Source organism: Hylobates moloch, unplaced genomic scaffold (genome assembly GCF_009828535.3).
Source record: "Hylobates moloch isolate HMO894 unplaced genomic scaffold, HMol_V3 SCAFFOLD_6, whole genome shotgun sequence".
NCBI lineage: Eukaryota > Metazoa > Chordata > Mammalia > Primates > Hylobatidae > Hylobates > Hylobates moloch.
Genome location: NW_026652281.1, coordinates 76559937 through 76579859, shown reverse-complemented (window position 1 = coordinate 76579859; position 19923 = coordinate 76559937). Strand labels below are relative to the sequence as shown.

General features: G+C 41.7%; 1 protein-coding gene across 6 annotated transcripts in view; it reads right to left on the bottom strand.

Moving 5' to 3' along the window:
- Positions 1-19923, bottom strand: part of TNRC6A (trinucleotide repeat containing adaptor 6A) — a 213661-nt gene that overhangs the window by 10635 nt on the left and 183103 nt on the right. For 3 of the 6 annotated variants that reach the window (XM_058440833.1, XM_058440837.1, XM_032157144.2), the window contains 11 exons: positions 19383-19415; positions 17766-17846; positions 17371-17422; positions 11019-11161; positions 10487-10633; positions 10187-10324; positions 9604-9732; positions 9053-9130; positions 8553-8763; positions 5869-6000; positions 90-248 (listed from right to left, as the gene is read on the bottom strand). In XM_058440833.1, the coding sequence (XP_058296816.1) occupies positions 90-248; positions 5869-6000; positions 8553-8763; positions 9053-9130; positions 9604-9732; positions 10187-10324; positions 10487-10633; positions 11019-11161; positions 17371-17422; positions 17766-17846; positions 19383-19415 (1303 nt within the window). The remainder of the gene's footprint in view (positions 1-89; positions 249-5868; positions 6001-8552; positions 8764-9052; positions 9131-9603; positions 9733-10186; positions 10325-10486; positions 10634-11018; positions 11162-17370; positions 17423-17765; positions 17847-19382; positions 19416-19923) is intronic. The other 3 variants (XM_058440835.1, XM_058440834.1, XM_058440836.1) reach the window with 3 other exon arrangements.

The window sequence follows — 19923 nt, the reverse complement described above, 5'->3', positions numbered from 1 at the left end:
GATCTGGGCTACATCAGTATAAGTCCAGATGTAACAAAACCTTAATGGAAACACAGTCTCATGAAAGAAGGTGTTAGAAAAAATTTTACCTGGTGGCCAATTAACACTGCTAGAGCCGTTAGGCGATTTGGCACGTGGCCAGCCATCTCCTATTGAACCTGGAGGACTGGCTGGTGAAGTACTGCTGTTCATAAAGTCATAGGGAACAAATGGAGACTCTTCCAGCCTGAAACCACTTGAAATAGCACCTAACAAGGGAAGAATAATAGAGAAATGTGAGCAAAATACACACAGATTTATTTCTTATAGCTTTTCAAATGTAACATGAACACTTTCCATTAGATCTGTGGGCTCTAGGCTGTGTTCTCTAGAGTAACTCTTTTACATTGAGATTCTAACATCGCATTTGAAGAATGTCTGAAAATGACCACTGTGAATTTCATTTTATGAGATGCATAAACATCATTAAGTGACCAGAATATGAGTACAAACTTACTTCCAAATCATTAAAACACTTGTATGGTGGAGGGCTATGATGGCTCAGGGGTTCTTTTTAGGCAATAAAAATGTTTAAAATGGACTGTGGTGATGGCTACACACCACCATGAATATACTAAAAGACTGAATTATAAGTAAATTATATCTCAATAAACTGTTAGAAAGGATGGGGCCAGGCGCGGTGGCTCATGCCTGTAATCCCAGCACTTTGGAAGGCCGAGGTGGGCAGATCACGAGGTCAAGAGATTGAGACCAACCTGGCCAACATGGTGAAACTCTGTCCCTACTAAAAATACAAAAATTAGCTGGGCATGGTGGCACGCACCTATAGTCCCAGCTACAGCTACTCGGGAGGCTGAGGCAGGAGAATCATTTGAACCCAGGAGGCGGAGGTTGCAGTGAGCTGAGATCATGCCACTGCACTCTAGCCTGGGAAGAGGGCAAGACTCCGTCTCCAAAAAAAAAAAAAAAAGAAAAGAATGACACCGGAAGGAGTAAATTTGGAAGAGAAAACCAAGTCTCCTCCATTCATGTTGAATTTGAAGTGGATGCAAATAGAACCTTGCTTGCAACTCCAGCCGGCTCCTACTATGAACATCTATAACACACAGCCAGGCCCTGCATGCCACTCCAGCCTCACTCTTTCTTCTGGCTTCAAGTCACAATGTGCCAGCATCCACATGGGTAACTCAGGGATGATGGAGCTTGTCCCTGACAGGGCCTCGCACCTCTTGCTGGTGGGCACTGACCTATCCCTGACTCAATGCATCTCCACTGCTTCCATTTCCCCTCTGGCTCTCGCATCCTCAATCTTGTCACTCTGATCTGTGTGAACTATGTATCTGTTCTATAAGCGGAATTAAAGCCACTTGGGAGTGAAATGGGACATAAATGAAGTAACGGCTGTACAGGATACATGAGGAAAGCATAACTGCCACATTTCAGGTGATTAATTCTTATACTTGAGATGATAAATTATATATTTTTTTCTAGTAAGAACAATTTCCACTTATGAAAACTTCCTTTAATCTAAGAGAAACAGATGATATAACGAGGCAGCAAGGGTGCAATTTTATTTCATTAATCAACACAAGGGGAACATCAACAAAATGAAATGTAAAACCTACGTGATAGGTTCAGTTTAAGCAAATGGAGCTAAATGTGCAGTGGAGAATATTTGTCTTGGAGGTAGGGCATCTGATGAGATAGTGATGAAGGCAGTAATGGCAATGATGGCTATGATCTGCTGACCACTGATGTGTCTAACCCTGTTCCAGCACCTAAGTGCCTGAGATGCATTCAGGCACTTCATCCTCAAAACATCCCAAGAGGACCACCATAAAAAAGAACACAATCATGTCTTTTGCAGCAACATGGATGGAGCTGGGAGCCATTATCCTACGTGAACTAAAGAGAAAATCAAATATTATATGTTCTCACTTTTAAGTAGGAGCTAATCAATGTATACCCAAAGATAGAAATTATTAATAGGCTCTTGGGACTCCACAAGTGGGGAGGGTGGCAAGGGTTGAAAAACTACTTACTGGGTAAAATGTTCACTGTTTGGGCAATGGGCTTACTGGAAGCCCAATCTCCACCAGTATGCAATATATCTCTACCAGTATGCAATATACCTGTATAAAAACATGAACATGTACCCCCTGAATCTAAAATAAAACTAGGCTGGGTGCACGGCTCACGCCTATAATCCCAACACTTTGGGAGGCCGAGGCAGGCGGATCACTTGAGCTCAGGAATTTGAGACCAGCCTGGGCAACATGGCAAAACTTCATCTCTAATAAAAATACAAAAAACTAGCCAGGTGTGGCGGTGCTCGCCTGTAATCCCAGCTGCTCGGGAGGCTGAGGTTGGCAGGGTGGGGGCGGTCACCTGAGTCCGGGAGGTCAAGGCTGCAGCGACCTGAGATTGTGCCTCTGCACTCCAACCTCTGCAACTGGGATGAGACCCCGTCTCAGGGGAAAAAAAAAAAAAAAAAGCCCAAGAGGTACTATTAATTCCATTTGGCAGATGAGGGACCTCAAGTTCAGAAAGGTTAAGTTACTTGCCAAGTAGCTAATTGCACTCACGTGTCACTTAACAGGGCTACATTTGGAGAAACTAGGCAATTTCATTTGTGTGAATATCAGAGTGCCCTTACACAAACCTAGACGGTAGAGCCCACTACACAGCAAAGCCCTATGGCCTAGCCTACTGCTCCTAAGCTACTAACCTACAGTGTGTTACTGTACTGAGTAACGTAGGCAACTGTAACAGAAGGGTGTATCTAAACATAGCTAAACAGGAAAGGTACAATAAAACATGGTATTACAAGCTCAATGGACCCACTATTGGATACATGGCCCATTGTTTACTGAAACATTGCAATTAAGTGGTGCATGACTGGAATAACAGAGTCAATTAGTAGCAGAGCTAGGTCTCAAACCTAGGATTCATATTTATTTTGCCATTTCCCCATTGTCTCAACTCCCTGTTCTCACTCTTCAGGTCAGAAAAATTCCAGGCTGGGCCTGGTGGCTCACGCCTATAATCTCAGCACTTTGGCAGGCTGAAGCGGGCAGATCACCTGAGTTCAGGAGTTCGAGACCAGCCTGGCCAACATGGTGAAACCCCGTCTCTACTAAAATTACAAAAATTAGCCGGGTGTGGTGACTCACACCTGTAATCCCAGCTATACTCGGGAGGCTGAGGCACGAGAACCACTTGAATCCTGGAGACGAGGGTTGCAGTGAGCAGAGACTGCATCACTGCACTCCAGCCTGGGTGACCGAGTGAGACTCTGTCTCAAAAAAAAAAAAAAAAAAAAAAAAAAAAATTCCAAAGTTACATTCCCCTGAATGGCAAACGAACTTAGAATCAAGGGTCTGTTTGGTTTATGGTCTAGTGGTTCCTTCTGTTACACGACAATTTTAATTTCTGAAAATCATTAGTCCAATGTGTACAATCTAGAAATCTGACCCTAAAATTTAGTTAATAAACTTTCAAAGTAAAATTCAATAGAAAAAAAAGGAATGTCACAAAAATATCATTTTATTAGCAATCATACATTTGAGGCTGCTTAAGCTAGAATCACCAAGCCCTGTCAATTCCACTTCCTCCACAGCTCCTGGATAATGACTATACTAGATGTACTCCAATTCTCCACACTGCACCCAGAGGCATCATTCGAAAGTGCAAATCTGATCATGTCATCTCCTGGCTTAGTACTCTCCAACATACAAAAGACAATGTTCAAATTCTTCAACAGTTTATAAGGCTCTTCAAATTCTAGCCCCACTCCACCTCTCATGCTTTCCCCTCCCTTCACCTCTGCCTGCCTGACTTCTGTTTATCTTTCATATCTCAGCTTCAGAGATCACAGGCCTCCTAGAAGCCTTGCCCAACTGCCTCCAACCAAGGCTAAAATAAAAAATCTCCTTCTATACATGTCACCAAATCTGTCCGGGTGCTGAGGTGAAGGGATTTTATAAACTGCCTGGAAGTCACAGAATATTAGGCCCATAGAGTATCTGAGACATACAATTCAACCCTTCTGTAATGCAGAACTTCCTAGTCAAATGTCCTTGCCTCCACTCCCCTTAACAAATCAGACTTTTCTTACTGTAGGTGTGCAGCGAACGGTTAGCATGGCAGACTGGATTGCACATTCCAAAGTATGCCAGGACTGTCGCTTGTTCAGCTCCTGTGCTTCTCCAAGCCCATGGACTACTCTGCCAGGTAAGAGTGCCTCTGCATGCCTTACACCTAGGCCACTCTAATGATATGATTTACGGTGAACACCTATTCTTTTCTGCCTGAGACTCGGGTCCATCCTGTATTTGTCTGACCTCTGAGGGGTCTGTCTGGAGAGGGTTGGAGACTGACTAGCTGACCAGTTACGGAAGTGTTTCAGGCTTACCCTGCTGAATCAAAGAATGAGTTAAGTGAGTTACCAAGCTTTTCTGCTTTTAATTTCTGAAACTCTCTTGCAGTGCACTCCCTCTCATGTCCACTGACCTTTCTCTCTCTTACCTAGACTACTCTAAGTCTTAACTGCCTCTAGGCACCCATCATTTTCATGTTTAAAATCATTCATGGCACAAAAGTTTTCCATGATTTGCACCACACCTACTATTCCGTCTTCATCTACCTCTTTTCTGTCATTTGCACCTTCACCCCCAGATATGCCGAGATACAGAATTCACCAGGCAGTCCTCTTTGAACCCTGCATGCACTATTCTCTCTTGGTTGCTCTTCCTGTTTGTTTGGTAAACTTACTCTTCTCAAGGTAAGTCTTTTTCACCTCTCTAGACCCACCACACCTGTAGTTATTCCCGACTCAATGCTCCTAAGGAACTTGGTATTATTAAACTATTATAAATATTAACTTTGATATTACCTATTACATTGTACTAAAGCTGCTGACATACTTTCGTTCACAGTGAACAATTCCAGGGCAAGTAATTTTACATATATACATACATACATACATACATACATACAACTGTAAGCATGTATGTACATTGTGTCTATGTATTCCAGGTGCTAACATAGCCTTGGAAAGCAGAAGATACTCAATTAATATTTGCTAGGTGAACGGATAATACTAAATAAGGTGAAAATGGCATTTCTAAAACAAAATTTAATTGCTGAAAAGACAATACTGTTAAATCCATATGACTTACACATAGCAATAAGCTATATAAAGAAAAATGTGTCCATATATAAGGAATTGATAGAAATAAAATTATGGGCCAGGTGCAGTAGTTCATGCCTCCAATCGCAGCACTTTGGGAGACCAAGGCGGATGGATCACCTGAGGTCAGAAGTTTGAGACCAGCCTGGCCAGCATGATGAAACCCCGTCTCTACTAAAAATACAAAAATTAGCCAGGCATGGTGGCTCAGGCCTGTAATCCCAGCTACTTGGGAGGCTGAGATAGGAGAACTGCTTGAACCCAGGAGCAGAGTTTTCAGTGAGCTGAGATCATGCCACTGCATTCCAGCCTGGGTGACGGAATGGGACCCTGGTAGAAGTTTTAAATGTCCTAAGAACATATCAAATTAAATCCAGTAAATGTTAATAAGTGTAATAATATAAGAATAAAATCACTTAGAAAAATTTAAAAAGCCAAAGGGAAAATAATTTTAAAAAATGTATCATCTGATCTCTCCTTTATAAAACAGAGTAGAGGTAAATTTTGCTTTTCATCTGAAAGTCTCTTATTGTAACTAAGACTTAATAACAACTTTTTTTAAAGGAGGAAAAGTTCTAAGATAATTTGGCTTTGAAAACACATTTAAAATAAAATAAAGGCCTAAATCTAGTATTCTGCAGGTTTTTTTTTTTTTTGGTAAGATGTATCTTTTGTACCATGTTTGCTGGAGTTTTGATCCAAAGATGTGTTCACAGAAATGCTGTCCACTGTCGTCCACTTCCTTAGTCTTGACTGTGGCTCTTTAATACTGTTCATATCCATATTTACATTCAAGTTTGAGTTCAAGCCTGAAAAATTAAAAAACAAAACAAAACCTTAGAAAATACAGCACATTTTCTTTCTAGTAGCACAACTTCTATTTCCTAGAAAAACATGTAACTAATGTTTTCAAACCATGTAACTGTTAATACTATAATTTAGTTATATGTAGAAAATATTTCTCCATAAAATTTTGATGATTTTAAAACTCCTTGGCAAAATAAGAGGGAGAAAAGTTTTAAGGAAGCCAGATGTATAAGTTTACTTGGAATAAAATGTATCTGTTTAGCTATTTCCCAAGTGTACCTATGCATGAAGATCTGTGGTCACTTTCAGTTGCTATCTTTTGCTTGCAAATTCTAAAGCAAAAATGTCCTGTACTAGCAATTACACCTAGGCGGGGGACGGATATATCTTAAGGCACAATTTACTTGATCTTTGCTGATGAGGCCCCTCAGACTTGGATATTCTCTTGGAACAAGAATGGAAATTTCAACCTTAGATACAGTGGTTAGAAAACTATTAAGCTAGTTTTTCTTAAAAGAGCAATCTAGGGACTATTAATATTAGAATCACCTAAAATGCTTGTTTAAAAATGAAGACTTTCCAGTGGGAGCCAGAATCTTTGTTTCAAAATTCCCAAGAGGTTCTTATTCTAAGTTCCAAATTAAATTGTTTTAAATTCTCTGGTCTGATGAGTCCATGTGATGTTAAGGTCTGCCAAACCTGAAAACTTTAATAATATGAATTCTCTAATACCATGCACATTTTTGCAGAGAGCAATTAAATTTGCTACTCTTGGACCCATCAATCAGATCAGGAGTTGACAATTTTTTTCTGCAGAGGTTCAGCCGGTATCTCAGGCTCTGTGGGCCACATGGTCCCGGTGTCTCCATGCAACTCTGCTGGTGCAGCACGAAAAGAGCCACAGACCCCAGGTTAGAGAAAATGTGGCTGTGTCCAACAAAACCTTACAACAGCAGGCAGTGGGCCAAATTTGGCCAACAGGCCATAGCCTGTTGCCCAACTTAGATAACTGTATTGGTATTTGCATGGGCTAAGCAGACTTTCTTAATCAAGAAGTATCCCTCACTGAGAAGCCGGTCAGGGCAGGAAATCCTATGCTTAGAACTTATGTGGCCCAATTTATATGTCAAGTGTGTAGTCAAATAGGAAGAGCCAGTTCCCTTCACTGGTGAGACAGAAACTTCTCCTTGTACTTGGGTATCATTCTTTTACTATTAACTGTTGTCTCTGACATCACCTGGCTACCACTAAATGGCTTCTTCAGTATTCACCCACAGTAGTAACTGACAAGGGAACTGTTTTTGGAAATGCAGAGATCGCTAACAAGCCTAAGGACTCAAAGTGCAATTTATGGCCCAGGTGAGAGTCTGTGTTAACACCAGGGTAAGCCAAACCAGTTCAGTCACAGAGTGACGCAGCAGCAGAGGCAACAGAATGCCCCAGCCTCTGCCCACAGCCCAGAACACACTAGTTAACTGATGGTCTTCAAACACTCTGGCTAACAACCAGCAAGGCTGGTTTATAAGAAACCACTGTACGGGGAAAAGAGAGAAAAAAAAAAGCAAAATTAACAGGGCATGAACAATCAATGATCAAAATATAATCAAGGGCACAAGAAAAAAAAGAGACCTAGGAAAGAGACAACATACAAGCTCAAAATCTCCACCCAGTGAATAAAAGCCTGGAGATAACAAAGAAAAAAAGGAGTGGGTGGGGGTGGGGAGTTGCATGTATAAGAAAGGCAATCTCCTTTCTTACCTCCATTTTTTAATTTATATCAGCAATCATTTATACATACTTAGTAGTTAAAACTTCAAGTTCTGAGAGCTAGCAAATGTGACTGTGACCATCCCCAGCTGTTTCACCAAAACAGCACTGCTCAAAAATTCTCTGGTGTACTGTTTCTAACAAGAACATCGGCCTTCCCACCCTTAACATCCTACTTAAGATCAAGACAGCTAGTCCTTTAAAAAGTGAAATGTTTCCTTTGTTCTAATGCACTTTAAACGAGTGTGGAGTTTTTGAAATAGTGTGATTTTGAAGGCTGGGCACGGTGGCTCATGCCTGTAATCCCAGCACTTTGGCAGGCTAAGGCAGGCAGATCCCCTGAGGTCAGGAGTTCTAGACCAGCCCGGCCAACATGGTGAAACCCCAACTCTACTAAAAATACAAAAATTAGCTAGGCGTGGTGGTGCGTGCCTGTAATCCCAGCTACTCGGGAGGCTGAGGCACGAGAATCGCTTGAACCCGGGAGGCAGAGGGTGCAGTGAGCCAAGATCTCACCACTGCACTCCACCCTGGGTGACAGAGCAAGACTCTGTCCTAAAAAAAAAAAAAAAAAAAAAAAAAAATTGTGATTTTCTTGAGGAGAGAGAACTTCCCTGAACGTGGAGCAGGTTAAAACTAGGAGAGGGGATGGCAACTCTCTGACAGGGAACAGCTAAGAGATCAATGTAGCTTTCGCGAAGGAACAGAGCTGTAAGGGTACGTGTGAAGGAGGCATGCCTGTGATACCTAAGCATCAGTCCAATACTTGGGCCATGGAGAAACCCACCTATAGGGAAGTTGCTGAAAGCATTTATTGGTGATGGCCCTTTTTGCAGCTCAGGTGTAGTGTGGGGCATGACATTGTCAAGGAAAGACTTCATGACTGGCTGATGGAGTGGCTGCTGCTGAGATGGTGGAGTCTGCTGCTTCACCAACAGGTTTGGATCAAGTTGACGAGATTGTTGCATCATTTGCTGCTGCACGCTAAGAGGTCGACCCTTAAAACAATGAAATGATTGGAAAAAATTACTGGGGAAAAAGTCTTCACAGAAAACTACATATTCTTCATTTTTGAATTCACTTTCTTCTCAGCAGAAAGGTGAATAATCACTGTATAATGTTCACATAACTCATGGGCAACCAGCAGACTTAATCAACAACATACTGCATTATTACATCTTAGTAAGATTGTTTTAAGAAAGACATTTCTGAATCTCATGCTAGAATGGAGATAAGCAGAGTTTATTAACACAAAGACAGCATCGCGAGTTGGAGGGCCGGCTGTACCTGCTGGTCTTGCTGCGGCCGGTTCCCAGAAGGCACGCTTCTCTGGCTCTGCGCCCTTTGCTGCTGCGCTAACAATCGCTAGAGGAAAGATGGCGAAAAGGTTGTTACTATCACACCATTACAAAGGCGTGTGCTTCCAAATGACGACAGCAGATGGACCTACAGAGGCACGACGTGATCTAGCCAATGCCAACATGTCTAGCATTATCTAGTACAATCTCCTCCTTGGACTCTCTGGTTTCTCATCACTGCTGAAATTCAGTCTTTAGTTCAATCTAAACTTTCACTTCAACAGAGAAACTTTTCCTAATCATGCTACTCCCACTAGCACCCCAGACTTGGCTGACGCCTCCTCTCACAGCATTTTGCACTTCTTCAAAACACTCTTCACAGATGTTCATGATCTGTCTTCCCCGATAGACTGTAGGCTCCATGAGGACTATGACTACGCCTGTTTTGTTTAGTGCACTATGTCCTGCACAGAGTCTAGTGTTTGGCATACAGTAGATGCTCCATAAATGTGTACTAAGAAAGACTATGACTCTGCTTACCTGTAACTGGGAGATCTGAGAAAGCTGGTTTAGCTGGGATAGCTGGTTCAGCATGGCTACCTGTTGAGGGCCAAAGAGTGGATTCAGGCCACCGTTGTTTGGTGCATACTTCAGCAATGAAACTGGAACCTTAGGATCACAATGGTAAGTTAATGATCTTGATAAAATAACTCACACTAACTACTTGTACTGTGTGTTTTAAGTTGTCAATAGGGCAGTTAAATTTGTGGACCATTCATTGGGGGTTATAGTCTTTGTCTCTGTCTTACTAACTGACCATTCACTTACACTTTTTCGTGGGTTAAGTAAAAGATGACAGAGATGCATCTTAAACTAGCCAATTTTACTTTGCTTTTGTCCTACTCTCAAGAAATGTTTTATAGAAGAAAACGGTAAATTTTGGATTTAAATTATCCCTGACTTATCCTTCCTACAACCTTTTGTAATAGTTAATTCAGAACTGGCTGAATCTCAAAGATGCTAATAAATATGATAATGCTTAGTCAGCCATTTTATTCAAATACAAAATCATGCAAGATCCTTTTTGCAGGTAAACAGGAGAATGTAAGGAAAGCTTATTTACCTGAGGGGAGAGTAATGGAGGAGGCACTTGAGCACGGAGATTAGGCTGAGATGAACTAAGAGGTTGTGCTGGAGGCTGCTGCATGCCCCGGGGTTGTGCTGCTGTGTTTCCAACACCAAACATACTGGGATTGCCATTCTATAAAAACAAACAGCAACAAGTAACAGTGGGATTCTTTAGGGACAAACATCTCATTGCCACATTGTACTATGATTTAAACACAGTAACTACATGTAAGAGAGATCTTATTACTAATACAAATCATTCAACTGAGAGCCTAAAATACACATCTGGACTTACCTGTCTAACAGAATTCAAGTTTTGCATACCCAGCCCTGCTATGGAGCCAAGGGCCTGGTTAGGTAGTGCACTATTTGAAGGGGGAAGCTTCATGCTTTGACTGGACATAAACTGCATGTTTTGGGATTCATCTGCTACAATGCCATCCTGATTGGACAGACAGAAAGATGTGCAACACCAGCCAAGCAAACAAGTGGAAGGGAGAAATCATTGCAGGAACAGAAGAGAAGTCACATGACATTCCAGCATCAACAGGAAACAGGTAGAAAACAGAAGAGATCAGATTAGTGTTAATTCTAGAGCACACAAAAAGAGCCAAACATATTTCATGGGATTAAGAAGAAAAATATAAATGCAACCTCTATGCTAAATTGAGACATAAAAAGACAGTGAACTTCAAAATCCAGTAACAAGATTTGGTACTGGATTGTAACACTTTATATTATATAAAAGGTTTTAAAATATTAGTGTGAAAATTATGCTATTAAGTGTACTGGTTTATCAACTCAGAGGTAAAAGTAAAACACCTTACCTTATCAAAATAAGGATTGCGCTCCATGGAAGACTCTTTGGAAATCTGAGGCCGAGAACCAGGGCCTTTCCCGACCGTTCGATTGTAATCACCAATATTTAGGCTATGTTTATCTATCTCCATTCGTTTGTCTTGTAACATTCCTAATAAATGCAGGAGACTATGTTATCAAACAGGAAGACAACCCAATTGGTTTCAGATAAATTTACAACAAAAGCAAAACACTCACTTTCCAAACTGAAATGACTTCAGCCAAGATAAGGGTATGTGAAAAATACACTTGCATTTCATAAATTTTGCATTCCTCACAAGTGAAGTCGCAATTAGGAGATACTGTTATTTTATTGAAATAATTAACTTGAAATAGACTAGTAAACAGAAGGTGGCTGGCTGATAACCTCACTTTTTTTTTTTTTTTTAAGACAGTCTCACTTTGTGTCCCAGGATGGAGTACAGTGGTGGGATCTCGGCTCACTGCAATCTCCACCTCCTAGATTCAAGTGATTCTCATGCCTCAGCCTCTCGAGTAGCTGGGATTATAGGAGTGTACCACCACACCTGGCTAATTTTTGTATTATTAGTAGAGATGTAGGTTTCTCCATGTTGGCCAGGCTGGTCTTGAACTCCTGACCTCAAGTGATTCAGCCGCCTCGGCCTTCCAAAGTGCTAGGATTACAGGTATGAGCCACCAGGCCTGGCCTCGTTTTAAAAGGACTCTTAGGCTACATAACTTAAGGCACCTTTAGCCATCTCTAATCTGCTGAGTTTTATAATACAGGTAAGTTTCCATTAACAAGTAATAAAAACAATCAGCACCCACTGTGATAAACCACCATTTAATAAATGCTTGGTTTATGTCAGTCACCATTATATGTGCTTTTTCTTTTCTTTTCTTTTTTTTTTTTTTGAGAAGGAGTCTCACTCTGTAGCCCAGGCTAGAGTCCAGTGGCGTGATCTCAGCTCACTGGAACCTCTGCCTCCCGGGTTCAAGCAATCCTCCTGCCTCAGCCTCCTGAGCAGCTGCGATTACAGGCACCCATCACCACGCTCAGCTAATTCTTTTTATTTTCAGTAGAGACAGGGTCTCACCATGTTGGCCAGGCTGGTCTCAAACTCCTGACCTCAGGTGATATGCCTGCCTTGGCGTCCCAAAGTGCTGGATTTACAGGCGTGAGCCACCGCACCCGGCCTATGAATGTTTTATGTGTACTAATTTAATGCTTGTAACTCTACTGTTATCGCCCTTTTAGCAGATGAGGAAACTGGACACCAGACAGGGTAACATCTTCCCCTCTCTTAGGCTTTGCTCTGTCTGCTCCTCTCCTCATTCTGACTGCTCTGCAATAAAAAATGATCTTCTTTCATGGAAACTTTTTTCCTGCAAAATCTTTGCTGGATATAGCCAGCTCCAGTCCAAAAGCTACTGCTCTATTTCAACAAATCTTTGAAAAGTGGACAATCCTCTCTACCACCCATCCTTACCATCTGCCCATTCTGGTTTCTCTTCCTCTATCCATGCTGAGCTCACCTCGGGTGCTTCTTAAATGCTGGGATACTCTGCAGCTGACAAAGTAGACTCAGGGTCTCAGTCTTTTGACTCTCTCTGTAAACTTGCTTTCCTTAGACTTATCAAGGTATCAGCAGTCACTCCCATTCAAGTGATGCCCAAATATAAACGTGTAGCTTAGACTTCACAACTGAGCTCAGTCCCACATTTTTACCTGCCTGCTAAGCACATCCACTTCGATGTCCCACTGTCACTTTTTTTTTTTTTTTTTTTTTGAGACAGTGTCTGGCTCTGTTGCCCAGGCTGGAGCGTAGTGGCACAATCTTGGCTCACCACAGCCTGTGCCTCTCCGACCCAAGCAATCCTCTCACCTCAGCCTCCCGAGTAGCTGGGCCTAGAGGCATGTACCACCACGCCCAGCTAATTTTTGTATTTTTTTTGTAGAGACAAAGGCTTCACCATGTTGCCGGAGTGGTCTCCAACTCCTGACCTCAAGTAATCTGTCCACCTCGGCCTCCTGAAGTGCTGGGATCACAGTCATGAGCCACTGTGCCTGGCCTCATTGTCACTGTTAACACAGGTTTTCATCTCCCTATTCCTCATTCTAGACGTTTTCTCAATCCTCAAATCTCATCCATCATTTCTTTGCAACTGCTGTTCTTTGAGATGTCTGCCACCACCATAATACTTACCTTTACTACTCTCATTCCAGGTAAGTGGAAAAGGAAAACATTTTAACAGAAGGAAAACAATTCATAAAGTAGCTAAGAAGTACTGTTCCAGTCATGAATCTGGTATCTACAAAATCCACCTTTCACACTTGTTTAAGAGCCCTCTCTTGAATGTCAATAATCCTTACCACAGCTCCCTCCTCTGTTCTCTCTCCCTGTTAAGATGTCATAATTCACTGATAAGACCCAAGCTAGCCATTGTGAACTCTTTCCCCCACTCTCTTCATCTAATCCTGTAACCAATTCCAACCAGTTCTCCTAAGTCTCTCTCCAAGCTGTTCCTTCTTGATAATTCACATTATTTTTGCCTATGCAAATATCTTTTGAAAGAGTAGTAGCGGCTGAGCACAGTGGCTCATGCTTGTAATCTCAGTGTTTTGGGAGGCCGAGGCAGGCAGGAGTTTCCAACCAGTCTGGCCAACATGGTGAAACCCCGTCTCCAGTAAAAATACAAAAAATTAGCTGGGCGTGGAGGCAGGAGAATCGCTTGAAACCAGGAGGCAGAGGTTTCAGTGAGCCGAGATTGCGCCACTGCACTCCAGCCCGGGTGAGACTCCATCTCAAAAAAAAAAAAAAAAAAAAGAGAGTAGTATGTTACATTTTTTCCACAAGCCATTCTCCAACACTTCTGCATCCCTTTAAAAATGTGGCAATCTCCCCTCAGTCCACCAGTCCTCTAGTAAGGTCCATTAGTTACCAATAACTACCCCCGAGCCCCACTGTCAAATCCATTCCCTTCAAAACTGTACTCACTTGGCATTTGAAAAATTATTCTACTCTAACTTGTCCCACTTCTGCTTAGGATCACTCCCCTAAATGCCATTATTCCCCAGAACTGTCTTCGGTCCATTATCCTCCAACTCTCTCTAGTCAAACTATTCCTATAGCTTACACTATCATCCACACTAATTAATTACACTTCATATCTCCAGCCCCATCTATTCTGAGCTTCACATCCAGATTTTCGACTGTTTACTGGACCAGATGATTTTCAGAGCACCTTCAAACTCAGTATCTATCAAGCCTGCTATTCCTGTATTTCTTAACTCAAATAATGACCATTTATTGATTTATTATCTCTCAGCTCCAAATTCACCCTTTTTGACTGCTCTATGAAAATATATCTGGACCCTTTACATTTTTTTCCTTAGCCAGCTGGTACTGAGGCTTTGTCAGAAGACAGAGCTCGAGAGACAGGGCAAGAGGAAGGGTGTTGCTTCCTGAGCCAGCATGTGCACTTGGTAGGCATGGGCAGCCCTTGCAGCTTCTCCATTGCCTGGTGGGTCAGCTGCACTCAGTGGGAGCTTCTCCCAGCATTCCCCTCCCTCGCACATCACGGTTGTGCTGCAGTGTCTCCAGTGAGATACCTCTCCATGAATGCCTTTTCACAGCACCCTAGGCAGATTTCCCACAAGTTCCACCAGCATGACATCAGAGCAACTTCTGTGCCATTCAGTGAGCCATGAAGGAGGCAGAAACTTGTCCTAACAGGAAAAGGTTCACATTCTGGACACAGATTTTTCTTGCCTGTAAAGCTTCTGTTATCCACAGCCTCACAAGATGCCTTCTCCACTATCGTGGCACTCCTCACAGCCATCATGTCTTACTGAGGAGCTCATGTCACAGCAGAGGAAATACAGGACTGTGTTCATGCCCATGGAATTAACTGGTCTTACCATATATGCCATTGCCTGAAAGTAGCTAACCAAATTAATAGGCTTACTAAAGAATCAGTTACAAAGCAAGTTGGGAGACAACATCCTAAAAAGGTGGGCATCTGTCTTAGGAGGATGCGGTATGTGTCTCTCCAATTACCAGAATTTGTAGGTCGTGAGAATCAAAAGGTGAAAGTGTGAGCGGCTTCTCTCACAATTATACCTAATGAGCCACTCACAGAACACTCACTTTCTGTTTTGACAACTGCTGATTTACAGAACTTAGTCCTTGAGAGAGAAAACGCTTCCAACAAAAACCACAACAATGGCTCCACTGCCCTGGAAGATGAAGACTGCTACAGGGACATTTTGCACTCCTTGAGATATGAACTAGCAGGCAAACAACAAACAAACAAAAAAAAACTAGTCTACTGGCTGGGGTAACTGATGTGATTACAAAATGAAGGCAGTGAAGACTATCTGGAACCCAAGGGATTCTCTGGGATGCTTCTTAGCATTTCCATACCCAGTAGTGAAGGCCAATGAAAAACAATGGCAACCATAAAAGGCAAGGACAACTGGGGGCTCAGATCCCTTGGGAATGACGGTTTGGGTTACTTAACTCCACAAGCTAAAGAACTAAGAGCAGCTGAGGTTCAACCTGAAAGTGAGTTAAGAACAGAATATGCAGCGAAGGGAGGAAGGCACAGATACCCATGATGGCTTACGAGCAATTACAGAAATAACAATGGTAGTAGATTTGCATATTTTCAATTGTTTGTCATATGGATGTGTTAATTTGTATAGGCCAAGCATTTTTTTCCTGTTTTTACCTTATTCACAAGTTATTACATGTTAGGTTTTATAATTCAGTCTTTAGGTAACAAACTGTGACTGAATTTCTGGGGTGATTATATAGCCAGTGATGAATACAATGACCCTTGGGGCTGTTCATCTCCTCAGTTTAGAGAGAGTAAAACACTTTTTCACTTGCAAGAAAGAAAGCTGTATCTTGTTAAGCAGAAATACAGAGTTGCGTTGCCATTGTACTGGACAAATGCGTGTAGAAGAGTACATATGGAAGGTGAGTAGTCAAAGGGTTAGGATGAACTGTGCGGATTACTGACTTATTTCCTCCAGCTCCAATTTCACACTTTTTGATTGCTCTGTGAAAAAAAAATGGACTTAGGCCCTTTATAGATTTTTTTCCTTCACCAGCTGGAACTGACGTTTTGTAAGTAGAAGGTGCAAGAGGAGAGGTTTGGTTTCCTAGTTCTGGTCTGCTGTCTCCTGCAGCACAGCAGCTTTGCCAGCAACATGGCACCTACAACACTCACCTCACCAGTGGTTGGCAGCACCTACCAGCATGCCCTCTGGTAGCTCCGTAGCAACTGCCTACCATGAGACACCTCTCCTGTGCCCTGCCTTCACTGGTATCTTAGAGGGTGGATGTCCTGCACTCCTACTGGCATGGCACCATAGTGAGAGGAAGGGGGCTCTTTCTTGGGCAAGCTACGTCAGTCCTCACTGAGTGACTTCCCCTTGTATCTGCTACTGCTACTCCAATTCCTTGTTAAAGTCTTGTATATTACATTTTTCCTGTTAGCAAATTACTGCATAGTTTCTCCTGACTGGACTCAGATTAACACAATACCATCTACTAAAGCGTCCAGGTAAGTTTCCATCACACTCTCTCCCTCACCCTGCCTAACAAATTGGTTCAAACTGGTTATCAATTTTTGTTGATTCCAAGTCCTATGTCTCCATCGAATTAGATTATTTGCATCTACTGTCTTGGTTTGGAGCTTTGAAATAATTACTGGCTACTGCAATTATCTACCTGGTTTTGCTATCTTTAGTATCTTTTCTCTATCTTCTGCTGCCAATGTTTTCTATCCTATTTTCAATCTATAACCAAGATGATTCTTCTAAAACATAAATCCAAACCATGTCATTCCCCTGCTTCACTTTAATCCCATATTTTAAGAATAAAGTTCAAATTTCCAAGCTCCTCATGACTCAGCACCAACCTTGTTTTCTAGCATCTTTATCCAGGTGACCTTTCACTACCACCACCATGGCTGCCCCCACCAAAACTGTTTTTCTTGACTCATTCTATGGAATGACTTGCCATTCCACCAGTATAGTTTTAAAAGTCTGTCATACATCTAGGCCCTTCTACATGCTGTTCCCTAATCAAGAAGACTATACCCTCCAATCTGAGTAACTCCGTCTTGGCAGGATTATGTGTAAAGTAATCAGACTAATATCACCACTGACTTGCACAGTGGTCCTGCACTTCCAAGACACATGCACTCATTTAACCACAGCATGTGTACGTCTATTGGAGAGCACAGCCTCCCCCATCCTGAACCACGTCAGGGCTCTTTCAGTAGAATCATGTTATGGATGTGCGTGTCCCTCAATGAGGAATATAAACAGATTTAATTTTCTCTTACCTCCAGAAAGGTCCATCTTATTGCTTTGTACATTTTCCTCTGGTGAGTCTCTCTGAAGAAAGAAAATGCAGCATGTTAGCAGACCTTAATTTATCAATGAAAACAATAAAAAATGAAGAATTTTACTGTATTTCATTATGTGTGAAATTCAAGTGGATCATAAAGCTTCATTTTTCACTGCCTAATGTAATTTTTAAAATGTTTTAAAATAAGACATGTGATTGAAGTTTTTAGCTAAAACCATAAAAACGAAGGTTTGGAGGCCAATTTTACTCTAATATCAAGCACATTCCTAAGGACTCGAAGATGAAAAATAATTCTTAAAAAGAGTGAAATCAAGATAAATCATGGACCACTATTAACAGAGGAAGGAGCTGCTAAGAAAACATACTTACCGAAAAACTGATATTTGAAAACTGTTTAACAAATGGATTTATCCACGCTTCTTCTTGTTTGTTTCCACCTTTCATCATTCCCTTTGTAAAATAAAAGAGTAGAAAGATGCCATGGCCATCTCTGTTTATCTGGGTATAGTGACGGATTAATAAAACTTAAGACAATCCCCAATTCTCATTTTTAGCCAATAATTTCTCCTCCAATCAACTCTTATCAGAGTTGTTAATAATTAAAAATCAACTTATTTGATTTTCAACTTCCTTTGCTCCAGTCCTCTGGTATAGCTGTAATGTACAGAGAAATCTCTAAAGGCAGGCAGTCAGAAGGAAAAGACGGAAGCAAAAGGCCTCGATGACCCACAAATATGAAAACAGGGCCTCTGAGTAATGGAGAACTGTAAGATTAGTTATAATTTAGATTTCTGGAATTCTCACTCCAAACCAAAGTAAAAAAATAGTGACTAGGTTCTCAGGTTAGTCCAAAGAAGCCAACTTAACCCGTAATTTAATTATGCTATGTGCATCCTACTGAAAAAACACCATGTGTTTTCCACATGAAAAAGTATTTTAAAATTTCAATTTGTGTTGCCAAGAACACAACATCTCTAGCAGAAGTTGAATCTGGGACTCCCCCTGCTTAGGGCTGGCTCTCTGCGGCAGGTTGGGGTATGGGTGGTACGGAAATTCCATTGAGACATGAGTTAAGAGGATGGAGGGTCTGTGATTAGCAGTCTGGTAGATAAGCAGGCTGGAAGCCATAGAGACCTATGTCTCTCATTATGGTCTCACTGGACCATTCTCAGTCTGTTGCCTTCATTACCCTTTCCCATTGCTACTGTCCATTCCTTCTGACTGTGGAACAGAACACAGCTTCACAACTTCCCCCCAAATGCAGGTCTCTGAAGCAAGCATCTAACTCCGCGGATTCTGAAGTTGGCTTTGATCCCTTTTCCTTTCACCCCATCCATCCCCATACCTAACTGTTGCCAAGTTCTTCTGTCCTTTCTATTCTGACTGAAATGCCTCTCAAATTAGTCCCTTCCACTATATATCCATTCTCATTTCCCAACTCGAGCCCTCCTTTCTAGCTTGAATTAACGCAGATGCTCCCTGAGATCCCTAATTGTGGTCTCCCCTCTGTGCCAATTTATATTTCATACTATCATTGATTAGCTTTCTTTTAAAATTAGTAATTTAAAAACCCCACTGATGTTGTTTTCTACTCAATTTCATTGGTTCCATATTTTACACAAAATAAAGTTCAAATTCCTTGGCATGCCATTGAAGACACTACAATCTGCCTTAACTACAGAACCAGATCTCTTGTCACTTCTTCCTAAAAATTCTACATTTTAGTTATGTTGGGCTACTATCTTCCTTAATACATCCCATCCCAAGCATCTTCCAAATTCAAGCTGACACTTCTATGAAGCTCTCCTAATGCCCCGTACTAGACTGTGAGCTCCCGAAAGGTGAAGCTCATATCTTAGTGTATTTGAATCCCCAGCACCAAGCACAGTACCTGGCACACAGCAGAGGCTAAATAAATGTTTGCAGTTGCTTTCTAAAGATTTTTACTAGTAGAAACAAAGGAGAAAGAGTAAAAAGGCTACACACCCTTTCCCTTCTCCTTTTTTTGCCACTCAGACCCTGTAAGGAAAGACAAAGTCACAAAACAGCATGGTCCAGTGGGAAGAACACGGGGTTTGGAATTGGAAGACCTAAACTTAAGTCCTTACTCTGTCACTTACTAGTTATTGCAACTTTGGGCAAGTCACCACCTTTTCCAGTCTCAAATTCCTCATCAGTGCCCTATCTTAGAAGGTTGTGAGGATCAAATGACTTATGTAAAACATGTAAAAGCACTTCATAAGCTATATGGCAAGGCAATAGGCAAATTCAGCCAAATGAAAAATTTTAAAAATGAAAATGGCAGGTCCTAGACTTAGAATCCCAGGATTAAAAGTGAGGAACCTTGGCAGTTACCTAGTCCAGCTATCCACTGGTATCCGACTTCTAAGGTCCCTCAAAACGTAATCATTCTCAAGTAGGGTGGGTTCGGATGTTATGTTAGAACCACCTGGAGGACTGGGCACATATTTTGAAAATGGTCCCCAGGAGGATCTGACAGCAGCCCCCAGTGCCACCTCTTAAGAAC